Source organism: Taudactylus pleione, unplaced genomic scaffold, assembly GCF_031769625.1.
Source record: "Taudactylus pleione unplaced genomic scaffold, aTauple2 ptg000250l, whole genome shotgun sequence".
Classification (NCBI taxonomy): Eukaryota; Metazoa; Chordata; class Amphibia; order Anura; family Myobatrachidae; genus Taudactylus; species Taudactylus pleione.
This window is the reverse complement of record NW_028284652.1, coordinates 161,146-179,428: the sequence shown is the minus strand read 5'-3', so window position 1 is coordinate 179,428 and position 18,283 is coordinate 161,146. Positions and strand designations below refer to the sequence as shown.

The window sequence follows — 18,283 nt, the reverse complement described above, 5'->3', positions numbered from 1 at the left end:
CCCCTACCTTATTGGTTTAAAAGCATGGAGTCTTGTAATGAATATGCACACTAGTAATAGGCACAATTCTAGGTAAGTCCTACAAGTTTTATATACTGTAGTGCAACTTTGGTTCATTTTTGGGGAGTGGGTCCCCCTGGATTGCATTGGTTGATCTGTCTCAGGGCACCGCATTATAACACATTTTCCTTTATAACACATTTTAACCCTTCACTGTGTGTTTAATATATATGTACTTCACTTTTTTATTTTCATTCTTTATATGCAGCTGCTCCTAACTATCTCTTTACACTGCACTTTTCTTACTATGGTAGTGCCCTGGGGCAGCTTGGCTGGGCCAGTTTTGGGGGGCCCTGCACTCTGGATTTGAACCCTAGTATGTCCTACCCTAAAGAGGTTACCTGGATGTGGTGGGTAGGCCCATAACCTTGGCCAAGATTATGCTCAAAACCTCTATTGATTGCAAAATTCTATTGCATTTATAGACTATTAATAATTTGGAGTTGTGCACCTGAGATTTATCTGTTTTTGTGCCTGCAATACTTATACATGTAAATTAAATTTAGAATAAATTGCTATTTTAAAGTTACATACATACTTCCAGCGCCATTTTCTTTTCATTACACCTGTTATAGTCGATTTTAAAGGGGGAACCCCTTTTTTACTGGCTGCAGGAGCACCTATAGGAGCAGCACAATAGGACTGCATGGATAGGTGTGTAAATCTCAAATCAGTCTAGTCTCTTACTTACCAAGATCAGCTAATTGTGCTGGATCCTCTGATACAGATTCCAGTTTATCCAGAAAACTCCTTATTGCCTTGAAAGCCTAAAATTAATAAAGTAAGAAATGACAAAGGGAAACTTCTCTCACACTGGTACAATGACCAGGCCGGTAAATATTTCATCTCAGTATTTTGTTACAGTCATCATGATAGCTATTCATGAATTTATCTCACCTGATCCCGCACACTTTTCTCTTGATCCATTGTACTACCACACAGCACAGGTAGGATTTTACCAGCACAGTCAGCCATTGAGTAGAAGTTGTGCGTAGCAGCAAAACCGAGAACACCAGCTGCACGTGAAGGGGAAAATGGATCTTTTGTAGCTCGATTGAAAGCCGATATCAAGACCCTTTGTCGCGTCTGTGAAGGATAAACATAAGATTTATAGCCTGCACTTTGCTTGCTTGTATTCACAGCTCGTTAGCCAATTACTGCATGTTGTCATTTCTGGAACACTTCAATAAGGCTTGCTCTACCAAAATAGGGATACAATCAATATCCTTTATATGCTGCCAACTTTTGCTAAGATTTATGGTTCTTCTGCTCTAGCACTATAGAAGTATACCTCATGGCACTATCACTGGCTCCCACTATAGTAAAGTTTGTTCAATCACACAGTGACTAACGTGCGCTGACAAAATAGAGAGCCTACTGATTTTCATGTAATCAGAATATTGGGGGTCGTTCAGAGTCGGTCGCAAGCGCTGAGCGCTCGCAACCGACTCGATGTTGCCCCACTGGGCATGCGTACGACGGAACCGGCTCAGTTGTGCGCATGCGCGAGACCCGGCTAGCGACGGACGCTCTGATTCAGTGCGACCGCTTGCAACTAATGACCGCCTCTGAATGAGGTCCATTGTGTAGGGATACTGTACACATGTAATAAATTACTTGCTGCATTACTAAGATGTAATAAATGTGTTGTATTATGAAAACGAAAAGTCATTATAGAATACTCTGGTTCCTAGTGCATCGATAATCTGCATTCTCGTGGATGCTTGTTCAGGCCAAAAAGTGGTTGCCTCCATTACCTGAAGACAATAAGTGCATTTTAAATGAATTTTAATAGTACCCCTGTAGTTTAATTTAACACTGGTTGTAAACCAGTTGCATGTACTTTTACCTTATATGAAGACATCTTGACCACCCTGCTTTTCTTATACATTTTGTCAGCAATAGAAAAAAATACATGGTAATATCTAACATACAGTGGTGGCCAAAATTGCGGACACTTTTTGAAATTTGAATGTTTTTCAACTTTGAATGCTTATAAAAACTGTTACACTTCATGCAGTGCAATGATTCATATAACAAATGAAAGGAAATTTAATGCTGAATTCAACACAATAAACAGAGGTCAAATATCTGCCTTACAAGGGAAGTTATGCAGTGAAAAAAACACTTATGGTGAAAATCCCTGTGTACTTATGATGTTACTGTCCTATCAGTATTTTGTTGGGTATCCTTTATTTTTCAAGACAGCAGCACAGCGACGTGGCATTGAGCCAACCAGTGTTTGGAGCTCTTCCTTCTTTATTATGTGGTGCCATGAGAAAATTATAGCCTCAATTGTCTTTTATTGGATGGATGCCTCAGATGTACCAGTTTTTTCAAACGGAACCACATATGTTCTATGGGGTTCAGGTCTGGTCTGTTTCCTGGCCATCCCAGCACCTGTATGTCATTCTCCGTGAACCACTGTTGGCATATCCATGCAGTGTGGCAGGGAGCTGAATCCTGATGGGGAAAAAAATGGGGCATTAACTGGACAAAGATCCCTGATAGAAGGTAGAAGTTTTGGTTGTAGGATGGTGTCAATGTACTTTCTGCTGTTCAGTGTGCCATCTATGACATAAAGGCGGCCTACAGCATCTGCTGTTATACATGCCCAGATCATAACACTTGTAGGATTCTTTGTTGTCGCTTGAATGCAATCTGCATGTACCTCTTCCCCGATGTGACGTCTCACATATTTTCCCCCATCACTACCAAATATCGATATCTTAGTTTCGTCACTCCATATCACTTGTTTCCACTGACCTTCTGTCCATGCAATGTGTTCTTTTGCCCACTATTAGTTTCTGCCGCTGCTTTTTATTCAGCAATGGCTTTTTTCGGGGAATCCTACCTTTTAGGCCAACCTCCGTTTGTCTTCTCCGTACCGTTCTTGCACTGACAAAAACACCAATTGCACCCAGTTCACTGCTAATGGCCGCAGATGACATCCATCTGTCCCTGACGCAAATTTGTTTTATTCTCCTATCATCAACAGCTGTTGTGCACTTTTTCCGGCATTTTCCTTCTTTGTTTTGTATAGATTGGGTTTCCTGATAGTGTAAATAAAGCTTTCGTACTCCTGATGTTGTCACATTCCCACCAGCTTCTCCCGCAATTGCTGCATACGAAAGGCCATTTTCACATAACACCACAATCCTGGATCTCTTCCTGGGTGACCAGTTACCACTTTGCCTGGACGACATTGTTGTATTTATTTTTTACACCGTCAATAGCACTAAACAATACACACAAACATCCAACCGTAATTGCACTTCGGTAATCAACTTTATCCTGCAAAATGAAACAGCCAAACTGACCTTTCCAACCTCTGAACATGACCTTGCACCTGCTCATAAACCACAGCTGATTGGTCCTCAGAACAACGATTCTGATTGGCTGGTAGTAGCTGTCACTACAATCCGTTTCTTGAATCTCACGCATCTGTGCTTCTTTGTCTGACTGAAAGTAGCATAACTTACCTTGTAATGCAAATATTTGACCTTTGTTTATTGTGTTGAATTCAGCATTACATTTCCTTTCATTTGATATATGAATCATTGCACTGTGTGAAGTGAAACCGTTTTTATAAGCATTCAAAGTTGAAAAACATTCACATTTCAAAATGTGTCCGCAATTTTGGTCACCAGTGTATATACGAGAGTGGTTAAATAAGATAACAATCTCTCTCATTGTGTAAATTTATTTAACTCGTACATAAAAAGTATGGCCTTGATACAGATTAATTTTCCACATAGTCCCCATACTTATCTAAGCAATTGTTCCAACGGTACACCAAGGCATCTATCCCGGCAAAGAAGATAGTGTGTGGCCTGGCGTTATCGTGCAGCAATAGGACACCTGTTCGCTGCAACTCAGGTCGTTTTCAACATAGTTGTTACGGTTCTCTCACGGTTGTGTAAGACCTCTAGAGCCAGGGAGAGGATCTTCTACCAATAACAGCCACCCGCTGTTCCCTTAGTGATTTATTTACACACTGGTACTTAGGTGGCCGCCTGAATTTTACGCCTCCAGCAGTAGAGGTTTACACAACCAATGACAGACCGCAGTCCTTCCTGTACTGGAACTAGCTGGAGTGAAGTTTCAAGTGATAAGTACAGGAACAGATGTGAGTGACAGGATACTTTAGCAGCGGCAGATGATAGGTCTCAGGGATGTCTAGGGACAATGGTGCAGCTGGGTAGTCAGGCAAAAAGTGAGGAGACAAACTAAGCAGGCTGCACAGCAGGAATGAACAGGACTGAGATACTGCAGGATATCAGACAAGGACTGGACAAGCAAGATACAGACAAGGACTACTAGACAGACAAAACACAAGCTTAAGCTGGCCACACATCTAAAGATTATCTGTCCAACCAGCCAACTAGTTGATTGGTTGGAATGAAAATCTGGTAAGGTATGAAAGCAAATGACAATCAGCAATTTGCTCCCAAACGCCGGAAAATGGACAAAAACTGTTGTTAGAACAAATTGTTTAGATTAAACATTTAACAAACTTGTCTGAACGACCATTTTCATCTGTTTTCAGGCATTTAGGAGCAAATTCCTGATCATCAGTTACTCCCATATGTTACCAGATTTTCATTTCAACCAATCAACTAGTTGGCTGGTTGGACAGATAATCTTTAGATGTGTGGCCAGCTTAAGACTTCACAGACAATGAACAATGAAGTGGCAGGACCAGTGGCTGAAGCAACAAAGTTCAAGGTGCGGCCTTGCGGGCCGTGGTGCGGCTATGACAGCCGAGATGAGATGCAGGCTATGATGCTGCCTTGCGGGCCGTGGTGCGGCTATGACAGCCGAGATGAGATGCAGGTTATGATGCTGCCTTGCGGGGCCGTGGTGTGGCTATGACAGCCGAGACGAAATGCAGGCTGAGGGGTGTCTGGAGCAATATGGCCGGCAGGTGAACTCTGGCACGACGGGAACACAGGTAGGAAGCAGACTGACACGGCTTGGCTGGACTCTGGAATGAAAGTGCCACAGGCAGCAGCAGGGTATATTTCACAGGCTAATACTAAACAGACAGACAGGTGCAGGACACTGGAAGAATAACTTAGCACACAGGAACTGTGGAACAAGGTAAGACCGGTAAAGATTCAGACTTCCGAGAACAAACACTCTCCGGACGTCGGACAATATAACCGGCATGGAGTGAAGGGCTGGCTGAAACTTAAAGGAAACAGGGTCCAATCAGAACCAATTCCTGGAGAGAGCACTTCCTAATCAAAAGGCATGTGTGCACCCTAGCTCTACACACAGACAGCTAGTAATTAGTGAGCACATGATACAAAAACACACAGACAGACATGAATGACAGGCTATGATTTAAACACAGACAAGACAGGATTTCCAGCTTCCTGCAAAAAGCCAGAATAAGGATAGGACATGGTACAGTATCCCAGTACCAACTATGACTGGGAACTGCCACCAAGATGATTTGCTAACCGCAAATCATAACAGTAGTGCCCTCCACAACCGGTTTAATGTGTCACAATAATGGACAGTATTCACAGTATCTCCCTTTGTGAGGAAATCAACAAGAAGCACGCCCCTGTACTCCCAAAACACAGTCACCATTACTTTCTTTACTGATGGAGTTGTTCTGAATTTCTTTGAAGGTGGGGATGATGAGTGTTCCATGTCATAAATGCTTCATCTCCGGTGTCACATGATGCACCCATGTTTCATTGCCTGTAACAATACACTGCAGGAACTGCACTCCCTCCTCATGGCACAGCGTCAAGGGCACGAGAGACAATCTCATCCGATTGGTTTTGTGCGAGTTGCTTCGGTACCCAGCATGAACTATACCCCAGTTGCTCATGGACGATGTTGTGCACAGTACCCACTGAGATGTTCAGTTCATCAGCAATATCACTAACACAAATGCATCTGTCCTCCTGAATCAGACCTTCAGTGCGGCACAAATGGTCAACTGTGGTGGATATGCTTGGCCGAGCGCATCGCTGCTCATCTTGAACGTCTGTCCTGCCGTTACCAAAGGCAGTTCACCAAACCCAAACCTGTAACCGTGACAAGATATTATCACCGTATACCTCGACAAATTGGTGATGAATTTCAGCTGCTGATGTGCTCCTTAGATGCAGAAATCTGACCACACTACTCACCTCAATGTTTGACCATATTTCCGCTGCACCACCATCTTACAGCTGATGTAGGGGCAGTATGACTGATATGAGGCGCAGTCTAATGGCCGTAAGGGGAAGCAGTGGTCTACCTGCTCTCGTCTGGCGGGAAATTAGAATGCAATAGAGAACATTACCCATGCGAGAGGTCTTGTTACCCTACTTATTGAACCACCCTCATATTATATGGAACAGTACACAATGTACAGTATAAATACAGACATTTTTTAAGTAAAATTTTTACTCACAACAGGGTTCAGATAAGGAGCAATTTTGCCCAAACACACAGTCGTGTTACAGCGAATGGGCCCCTGGTCATCCCGTGCCTGCAGCCGAGCAAAATGCTTCATCAACTCCACATTGAGGTTATTTTCATTTAACTTGGGAGCCAGGAGCAACATGGACTAGATAAAGAAAGCAGCACGTCAGAACCACAAATTAATAATTCACCTGCATGCCACTTAATAGCTATAGTAAGGGTGAGTTTACTATGAGGTAACAAATAGATAAAGATTATAGACAAAGCGCTAAAGTATTATTGTGTACATGGAACACCTCTTACAAAGTGCACTAGAAGTTTTCAACTTATGCACCTAGATGTTCTGCCCAGAGCTATTCAATATTCTTCATACTGTGCAAAAGTTTGAATGTCACATCAGGAGTATGAAGGAACACTGGGACTGTGTTTAATGCATGTGGCACTAGGGTGTTCGAATTTTTTTTTTTCTCTCTACAGTGGCCAAAGGGCACCTAGGAGTGTGTTTTAGCACTGTTATGTAAGTGGAAGGTGCAAAATGTGTCTTATTAAAAGCTTAAGTAGAGAAATAAGAGGAAATATAATTAAGAGCAATTTGTCAAAACATGCAGGGGATTTGCCTTTAAAAAAACTTGCTGCTTTAAATCCCAAGGCATAAATGCCGAAATTACATTTACCCGCTAATCTTTGAGCTGGTGTAACATGCATGCCCTTCTGCAGAGTGGAAAAGGCTCTTCTACACAGCAAGGAACTTAAACACAGGTATCTTTTCATTTCAATAATCTTGCTCTTCAAAGAGTTCTCAGTTTTGCACTAATGCAACCCACTACGCCAACTGCTGTGCTTACATCATATATAGCAAGGAATGTCCTCATGCTGCACAACTCCTCCCATCTGCTAGGGCAAACTTCTACTCTTACACTGCTAAAGCCACCAATTTACTCCACACACACCACTAAGCAAACTGCTGTGCTTACATCATATATAGCAAGGAATGTCCTCATGCTGCACAACTCCTCCTATCTGCTAGTGCAAACTTCTACACTTAAGCTGCATACACATGTAAAGATTTTATGTTCAACCATCCAACTAGTTGATTGGTTGGAATGAAAATCTGGTAAAGTAAGAAAGCAAATGACAATCAGCAATTTGCACCCAAATGCCGGAAAATTGACAAAAACTGTTGTTTGAACAAATAGTTTAGATCAAACTTGTCTGAATGACCATTTTCATCTGTTTTCTGACATTTAGGAGCAAATTACTGATCATCAGTTGCTCCGATACGTTACCAGATTTTCATGCGATGTACGCCGAGCAGGGACGCGCATTGGCATCGTGAGTAGAAACTCACGATTTGGGCATATTATACATGATTTGTCTACTCGTAAGGGGAAAAGGGAAAAAGGAGGAATCGACACACCGATAATGTATTGACTGTACCAATGAAAGAACCGCTATTGCATTGTAATCTATTAGAAGCAAAAAAATATAATGAAGGTATATATCTCAGGTTGCGGTGGTGCTCACTAGAGTAGAACAGTGATATCAAAATACAGTGAAAAGAAACTATTTTGTGAGCACTCATATCAGATGTGATTACTAAAAACATAGCTTTAATTGGCATAGTAATGCCTATATAACTCACAGTATGGACAAACAACAATAATAAATAACATGATACAACATGAAACATATTACCGATTACCAATATATTAAAAATAAATTAATCGGGAAAGAAAACAAGTGCCTCTTTGTAGTATACTTCTGTGAGATAATAGATATAATCTCAGAACATAAGAGCAAGGTGTGCTCCTAATAATGGCGAAATATAACATACATACATAATTCTTATATATAGCTTTAAAAATTAAATATAAGCTAGGACTAGTTTGTATGATGACAGCATATAAGATAAACAACATATATCACTGTGTCGGCCGAATGATCAGTAATGTCTTAACAGTATAGGTAACACCTAGGAATATCAAGAAAGTCAGGGGTGGAGACACTGTTGCACTAAATTCTACTGCTCCTCACTTAGCATGTAGCCATCAATGGGGAGTGAGAAATTGTTTGGGAGCAGTTGCCCCTTAGAAACAACAGAGTAACCGCAACGTTACTCAATATTTCACTTCTGCTGTTATGGGTCTTACATAATGTATAGGACCCTTAATGAGAGAGTTACTCTGATTGAGGTAGTCGTCAGTTAATAGAGTGAATAGAAAAAAGAGAGAAGACAACAGGTGTCAGCATAATCTGAATAAATACCTATATATCAATCTTCTATATTATTATTATAGTGGTTTATATTATATAACCCATGTAAATGAACCACTAGTTTTTTTCATAAGGAACCAAGAAGTCTTCACTCATAAATAATCAATCTATGTTAATTGGTTTGATTGAAACAACAGAAGACATAATCAAATATCTGCAACAATGTGTTTAGGACAAATTCCTGCTTCTATATTACAACAGGATAAGATGCAAGCGTGAATGTTATTACCAAACATCCATCTGATCCTGCTGTATGAATTCAGCAGGTCCGTGATTGGTAAATTATACTGATAATTCAAGGGGTTGCTAATACATGTAAAAGTATATCCATTTTCAAGTAATTAGTCCACATCAAATGGCATCACCAGAGTAACAAGAGAAATAATCATATATTTACAATAATATGTAAAAATGTCTGCTGATACACAATAACAAAATAAATGCAAATACAATCGTTATTATAGTCTGCGTATGGCTAAGTGGAAAATTAAATTTGGGAAAGTAAAATGGTATTTTAAGCAATCGTTGAACACAGGTCATAAGCCTGTTAATGATACATTCTAAATTATATGTATAATGCTGAGTCAGTAGAAATAAATATCCTGCCTAAATAGTACAAAGGCTGATATATACCACTGGACAATATGAAAGCACCTGTCAGACAACAGTGTGCTGTCACGCCGTGTGGTCCACCTATATTATGTTATGTAGCATCCGGAATGATATCAGATCATATAACTAAAATGTGTTATCTGAATAGTAGTTAATACTGACATGTAGGGGCCACTATACTAATCAAAGCACCTGTCAGATAACAGTATGCGATCATGCTGAGTGGTCCGCTACTACAGTATAACGTCCGGACCAACAAGTGATAAATAGTGAAAGTTAGAAATACAAACTAGTAAAGTGGGTGTCCTGTGCTGCGCAATCACAGGCGCCCGTCCAACGCGCGTTTCGCCGACCAGGCTTGTTCACGGAGGTGAGAGCACTGTTTGAAAATCTCAGGACTGCCAGGCTAATATCCCGTGCAGTAGCGTCTCATACGTCGTTGAGATGTGATTGACATATGATCCGGCCTGTAAGCATCTATGCCAGACCGAAATAGTCAAAGGAGATAGAGAGATCCAGCCTGAACCTCCTTTGATCTGGATTTGATATTTACCTCTATCGTAGAGTTCTGGGTACAACAAATAATCAGCCTACTTATGTGACCATCACTTAGTATGAATAATTAGTGAATAACAAGGAGATCAGGTTGATGAATATATACGGATTGCTAACTTTAAATGAATACAACTAGTAACCGTTCTTCCATTAGCCCCATATAGTCCTTACATAATAGCCTTTAATAGAACCAGGAACATATAGAAAAAAAAAAAAAGGGGGGGGGGGAGGGGGGCTAAAAGAGGGGAGAGAAAAAAGAAGGGGGAAAGGGGGGGGAGGGGAAAGGGAAGGGAACAAAATATAATGTGGCAGTGTATGTGATGGTGTGTGAAAATAATATACCAATTAAATACAAGGCATAATAACTTATTAGACCGTTATATTGATAAAGGTGAAAAATAAATATATATAAAAAAGTGAAAATAAGTGAATAAATATGTGAGGTGTGAGAACCTTACTATATCAGAGCTGTTATAGGAAATATTACAGTATTAGGTGCCTATGAAGATTACAGAAAGGGGCTGTAACTATTATATTCATTCAATCCACTTGGTGTAAGGGTATTGAAGCTAAATATCCACTCAGTTTCTTTTCTGAGTAAGGTGGTACTCAAATCACCTCCTCTAATCCCCAACTTCACTCTTTCCAGGCATGTTACTTTCAACTGCCTAGGGTCACTCTGATGTTTTAGTAGGAAGTGCCTAGCTACTGAGGAGAGTTTCTTCATTTTTGTAGTGTCAGATTTCGCATTTTTGATGTAACTAATATGCTCCAGAATGCGAGTTTTAAAACTTCTCGTCGTCATTCCTACATATTTATAGTCACATGTGCAAATTAGGCAGTAGATGACCCCTGTTGTATTGCAATTGAAAAAAAGTCTCGGGCGACCACTTATTTGCCATATCTATTTTGTATTTTGCAATCAGTGCTGATATATCTGCAGGCCCTACACTTACCACATGGGAATGTGCCTACTGTTTTAGGTCTCCTTCTAGGAAGACGCTCATAATGACTATGTGTCAAGAGGTCCCCCAGATTTCTCGCTCTCCTCCAGCTCATTGATACCTCAGAACTCAGATTAGCTTGTAGGTCATTATCCAACAAAAGGACTGCCCAATGTTTCTGAATGATCTTTTTAATTTTTTGCCAATCTCTACAAAAATCACCTACAAATCTAATTTTTTGAGCATCTTTTCTGGATTTAGGTTTGGGGAAGATTAGAGTGTCCCTCTCAATTTTGGACACTGGCACAGTCAATACATTGTCGGTGCGTCGATTCCTCCTTTTTCCCTTACGAGTATACTACTTACTTACTGAGTATATTTCAGATTCTTGACATTGACAGCACGACCTATACATTCTAGTATCTATCTCACATAATTCTTAGTGTTCTTTATGTGAATTAAATTCACCCTAACAGTATGGCGAACTTCAACCTAAAAGAAGAATTGACTTCGAAACGAAGGACGCCTGAAGATCTGAATAACATCTTCTCATCATTGGAAATTGAGGACAATGCCATTACTAAATGGGAAGATGACTTTACCCAATTAAAATATGTATTACAGAAACAAATGAGTGTCAGTTGGGATCTCAGAACTTTGGAAAACTACCAGAAACATAAGATTTCTCCCAGGGGGCTTAGACCAAAAATTATCCCCTCCTTCAGTCTGATAACAGCAAATCTTGAGAAAGAATGGGAAGCAAGCCTTTTAAAGTGTTCTCAAGAATTGATAAAAGGAATTATTAAACATAATCTTCTTGTACTTGAGGAATGCGATAAAGAAATTGATAATTTGGGTAAGAAACTTTCCCCATGGGAACAAGATTCATTATTCCAAAAGAGTTTTGATAAAAACAAGAGGGAACTTGAGACCTTTGATAAAACTATTATAGAACGGAAATGTAATAAACTTTCCAGAGACAAGAAAGATTTCTCAACTGGCCGAATCTTTAAATGGAACCAGCAGAATAAACCCAAATATTCCAGACGAGATGTTTATAACTATTCATCATCTGAGGCAGAATCCTCGGGCACAGAAGACTACACTGACACGCATTCAGAATTGAGGTCGACATCATCAAACTCTGCGGTCCCTTTTTTAGGGGATGTGAAAGATTCAAGAGGGAGATATCGCACAGAAGGCCCACGAGGAGGCGGAGGAAGAAGGGCAAGAGGAAACCCAAATTGGGATCCACCGATACCATCCAGACAGTCAACGAGGATCAACAGACGAAGGTGATGAATCCTATGCAAGAAGATGAACTTAAGATCATCAATCTGTCGGGTGAAACGCTCTCCTCTGCTCAATTATCAATACTGAGGAAGGGACTATCCTTTTCACCTACGGCCAAATTTGACAGATTTAAATGGGAGAAAGATTTGCATCTTTTTGGGAGAAAGCTCCTCCTCACTAAATTTTTCTCTAATCAGGAGAGAATAAAAGAGATGAAGAACTCCATCCCTGCTGTTGAAGACCTTGACTCCACCTCAGTTATTATACAAACATTGGATACTGACTTGGATGTGGAGGCACTTTCCATGTTAGAGGATTTAGCTGGAGAATCTACTTTTCCATTTGAAGATACCGGAACTAGACCTATGTGTAAGAAGAAATCTACCTTCTTCCCCCCGGAAAATACCTGCGCACAAGTCCAAGTATTCATGGAACTAGTATCTAGGGATATGGATAAAATGCAAGAAGAAGACTTACATACTTAGCACCTAAATATTACAAAATCTGAAGAACAAGCATTGAAAGAAATACAGGAATGGGATCATATCATCATTAAGCCATCTGACAAAGGGGGCAACATTGTCCTTTGGCCTAAGGAGATGTATGTGAAAGAGGTCCTGAGACAATTACAGGATGTCTCTTGCTATACACTACTTATGTTTGATCCAACTGAAAATTTTCATAGCCTATACAACAGGATGATTAAGGCGGCCCAACAGGTAGGCATTATCACTAAGAATGAATTTGAGTTCTTACAGGTCAAGACCCCCAAGATACCTACTTTTTATGCACTCCCCAAGGTACATAAAAATGCAAAAAATCCTCCTGGTAGGCAGATTGTCTCTGGGATAGGCAGTCTTACAGAACAAGGCAGTAAGTTTGTTGACATGCATCTGAGGGATCATGTCCTTACTCTCTCTTCTTACCTCAAAGATACCAGAGATGTCCTACAAAAGATCCACGGTATCAAATTAGGAGATGACCATTTGCTAATTTCAATAGATGTAGAGTCTTTATATACTTCTATTCAACATAAGGATGGTCTTCTAGCAGTGAGATACTTTCTAGAGATGACTAATGGTGAATTCAATAAATTCTTGATTCATTTGTTGTCCTTTATTCTACATAAAAATTATTTCACCTTTGAAGACAAATTTTACTTACAAACAAGAGGAACAGCAATGGGTTCCACCTGTGCTCCTACCTATGCCAATTTATTTCTAGGCTGGTGGGAGCGGGAAGTTGTCTTTGCGGAACCCAATGACAAATATACCCAACACATCTTACAATGGTTGAGGTATATCGACGATATATTTGTCATTTGGGGTGGCAATGAACAGGAATTCGAAGAATTCCTGAATACCAATTAATTGAATTTAAAATTCACCTGGGAAATTAGCAAAGAGTGTATCTCATTTTTGGATCTAAAGATACGCAAAGAGATAGGGGGAGAAATTGTTACTAGCCTTCATCGAAAATCTACTGCTACTAATAGCCTCCTTCATGAGGAAAGCTGTCACTTCCACCTACAATATCTAATCTGCCTAAAGGCGAATTCCTACGCCTAAGGTGTAACTGCTCCAACGAAGAAGATTTTAAGAGAGAATGCGATAATCTCTCTTTGAGATTACAGAATAGAGGCTATAGCAATCGCTGTATTAAAAAGGCTAAATTTGCAGGGTCCAAAATTGAGAGGGACACTCTAATCTTCCCAAACCTAAATCCAGAAAAGATGCTCAAAAAATTAGATTTGTAGATGATTTTTGTAGAGATTGGCAAAAAATTAAAAAGATCATTCAGAAACATTGGGCAGTCCTTTTGTTGGACAATGACCTACAAGCTAATCTGAGTTCTGAGGTATCAATGAGCTGGAGGAGAGCGAGAAATCTGGGGGACCTCTTGACACATAGTCATTATGAGCGTCTTCCTAGAAGGAGACCTAAAACAGTAGGCACATTCCCATGTGGTAAGTGTAGGGCCTGCAGATATATCAGCACTGATTGCAAAATACAAAATAGATATGGCAAATATGTGGTCGCCCGAGACTTTTTCAATTGCAATACAACAGGGGTCATCTACTGCCTAATTTGCACATGTGACTATAAATATGTAGGAATGACGACGAGAAGTTTTAAAACTCGCATTCTGGAGCATATTAGTAACATCAAAAATGCGAAATCTGACACTACAAAAATGAAGAAACTCTCCTCAGTAGCTAGGCACTTCCTACTTAAAACATCAGAGTGACCCTAGGCAGTTGAAAGTAACATGCCTGGAAAGAGTGAAGTTGGGGATTAGAGGAGGTGATTTGAGTACCACCTTACTCAGAAAAGAAACTGAGTGGATATTTAGCTTCAATACCCTTACACCAAGTGGATTGAATGAATATAATAGTTACAGCCCCTTTCTGTAATCTTCATAGGCACCTAATACTGTAATATTTCCTATAACAGCTCTGATATAGTAAAGGTTCTCACACCTCACATATTTATTCACATACACTTATTTTCACTTTTTTATATATATTTATTTTTCACTTTTATCAGTATAACGGTCTAATAACGGTTATTATGCCTTGTATTTAATTGGTATATTATTTTCACACACCATCACATACACTGCCACATTATATTTTGTTCCCTTCCCTTTCCCCTCCCCCCTTCTTTTTTCTCTCCCCTCTTTTTTCCCCCCTTTCCCCCTCCCCTCCTTTTTTCATATTTATACATTCACTGATTATAAATAATCACCACTATATACACCTGTTAACACTTTCACCATATAAGTTATATTTCATTATGTATATTGACACATTATAGCACTTATATCACATCACTTATGCCCATCAACACTTTTAATTTTATATTTAATATTTATTTCTTATTTTTATCATTAATATATTATTTATTTTTATATATTTTTTTAATTTGATCAATTTCATGTTTATATACCTTTCACCAATTCACATTTATTTATCTATTTATATATTTATATACATTTATATTTATGTTGGTGAATGGGACAGGTTGTAATAGATATGTTCCTGGTTCTATTAAAGGCTATTATGTAAGGACTACATGGGGCTAATGGAAGAACGGTTACTAGTTATATTCATTTAAAGTTAGCAATCCGTATATATTCATCAACCTGATCTCCTTGTTATTCACTAATTAGTCATACTAAGTGATGGTCACATAAGTAGGCTGATTATTTGTTGTACCCAGAACTCTACGATAGAGGTAAATATCAAATCCAGATCAAAGGAGATTCAGGCTGGATCTCTCTATCTCCTTTGACTATTTCGGTCTGGCATAGATGCTTACAGGCCGGATCATATGTCAATCACGTCTCAACGACGTATGAGACGCTACTGCATGGGATATTAGCCCGGCAGTCCTGAGACTTTCAAACAGTGCTCTCACCTCCGTGAACAAGCCTGGTCGGTGAAACGCGCGTTGGATGGGATGGACGGACGCCTGTGATTGCGCAGCACAGGACACCCACTTTACTAGTTTGTATTTCTAACTTTCGCTATTTATCACTTGTTGGTCCGGACGTTATACTGTAATAGCGGACCACTCAGCATGATCGCATACTGTTATCTGACAGGTGCTTTGATTTGTATAGTGGCCCCTACATGTCAGTATTAACTACTATTCAGATAACACATTTTAGTTATATGATCTGATATCATTCCGGATGCTACATAACATAATATAGGTGGACCACACGGCGTGACAGCACACTGTTGTCTGACAGGTGCTTTCATATTGTCCAGTGGTATATATCAGCCTTTGTACTATTTAGGCAGGATATTTATTTCTACTGACTCAGCATTATACATACAATTTAGAATGTATCATTAACAGGCTTATGACCTGTGTTCAACGATTGCTTAAAATACCATTTTACTTTCCCAAATTTAATTTTCCACTTAGCCATACGCAGACTATAATAACGATTGTATTTGCATTTATTTTGTTATTGTGTATCAGCAGACATTTTTACATATTATTGTAAATATATGATTATTTCTCTTGTTACTCTGGTGATGCCATTTGATGTGGACTAATTACTTGAAAATGGATATACTTTTACATGTATTAGCAACCCCTTGAATTATCAGTATAATTTACCAATCACGGACCTGCTGAATTCATACAGCAGGATCAGATGGATGTTTGGTAATAACATTCAAGCTTGCATCTTATCCTGTTGTAATATAGAAGCAGGAATTTGTCCTAAACACATTGTTGCAGATATTTGATTATGTCTTCTGTTGTTTCAATCAAACCAATTAACATAGATTGATTATTTATGAGTGAAGACTTCTTGGTTCCTTATGAAAAAAACTAGTGGTTCATTTACATGGGTTATATAATATAAACCATATAATAATAATATATAAGATTGATATATAGGTATTTATTCAGATTATGCTGACACCTGTTGTCTTCTCTCTTTTTTCTATTCACTCTATTAACTGACGACTACCTCAATCAGAGTAACTCTCTCATTAAGGGCCCTATGCATTATGTAAGACCCATAACAGCAGAAGTGAAATATTGAGTAACGTTGCGGTTACTCTGTTGTTTCTAAGGGGCAACTGCTCCCAAACAATCTCTCACTCCCCATTGATGGCTATATGCTAAGTGAGGAGCAGTAGAATTTAGTGCAACAGTGTCTCCACCCCTGACTTTCTTGATATTCCTAGGTGTTACCTATACTGTTAAGACATTACTGATCATTCGGCCGACACAGTGATATATGTTGTTTATCTTATATGCTGTCATCATACAAACTAGTCCTAGCTTATATTTAATCTTTATAGCTATATATGAGAATTATGTATGTATGTTATATTTCACCATTATTAGGAGCACACCTTGCTCTTATGTTCTGAGATTATATCTATTATCTCACAGAAGTATACTACAAAGAGGCACTTGTTTTCTTTCCCGATTAATTTATTTTTAATATATTGGTAATTGGTAATATATGTTTCACGTTGTATCATGTTATTTATTATTGTTGTTTGTCCATACTGTGAGTTATATAGGCATTACTATGCCAATTAAAGCTATGTTTTTAGTAATTACATCTGATATGAGTGCTCACAAAATAGAGTTTCTTTTCTCTGTATTTTGATACATGATTTGTCGTCAAGATTCGTCGAAATCGGCTAAAATATCGCTATGTGTGTGGGCAGCTTAAAGCCAACTGCTGTGCCTAAGTCATATATAGCAAGGAAGGTCCTCATGCTGCACAACTCCTCCCATCTCCTAGTGCAAATGCCACCAACCTACTCCACACCACTAAGCCAACTGCTGTGCCTAAAGGCACACATCCACTAGAAGACAAGCAAACGACTGCACGATTACATTGAACGCTGTGGATAGAAATTGAATACTACCTGCGCTTACTCTTGGGGTAGTAGTATGAGCAGCGGGCACTAGGAGTAATCCCCACTCGTAATTAGCATAAGTAAAAACAATAGTTGTGCCTGCGCTTGAAAGATGGTGAGGTGGTAATGAGATAAATGAATAGAGATAACTAAGTACAAATGGTGAGGATTTTATTTATTTATAAGTTGCAGAGTTATTATGGAGTCACAGTGCTCCTTGTCTGCTAAACACTTCTGATGCAGGGTTGGAAGGGGGGAAGGTATAAGGAAGGAGGATGATGATGAATACCGGATGGAACACGGAGGTGTCTAGTGCCAAAATGGTTGGGACTAGTAATTGTTGTTAGAGGGGGTTGAGTGCGTATAGCACACTGGATATGATCATTGAGGGTGGGTAATTGTCACATGGAGCATCCAAATAGATAGTGGAAAAAAAAATAAAAAAATAGGATAAAAATGATAGAAAAAAAATTCTAGGTAATGGCGCTCTGGAGGGGCGTCGTCCCGTGCCCTCCGGTCCGTCAGCTTACCCTATGTCCTGTAAAACACCACGATCCTCCACTGTCCTTGGTGGTAATCGAACCCGCTGCCTGCTGCTTGAGTGTGTGCCGCGTTACACACTCGCTGTGGTTCCTTCCTGTTCGCCGGCCACGGGGACGTCTGACGGAGCCCATGCTTCCTTGCGGTCACGTGGTCCCAGCTGACTGATAACGCG

At 39.6% G+C, this 18,283-nt stretch overlaps 1 protein-coding gene across 4 annotated transcripts in view; it reads right to left on the bottom strand.

Moving 5' to 3' along the window:
* SCYL1 (SCY1 like pseudokinase 1) overlaps window positions 1-18,283 on the bottom strand; it is a 92,012-nt gene that overhangs the window by 45,442 nt on the left and 28,287 nt on the right. For all 4 annotated transcript variants that reach the window (XM_088480006.1, XM_088480004.1, XM_088480005.1 and 1 more), the window contains exons 10-12: window positions 6,479-6,634; window positions 958-1,146; window positions 752-827 (exon numbers count right to left, since the gene is read on the bottom strand). In XM_088480006.1, the coding sequence (XP_088336132.1) occupies window positions 752-827; window positions 958-1,146; window positions 6,479-6,634 (421 nt within the window). The remainder of the gene's footprint in view (window positions 1-751; window positions 828-957; window positions 1,147-6,478; window positions 6,635-18,283) is intronic.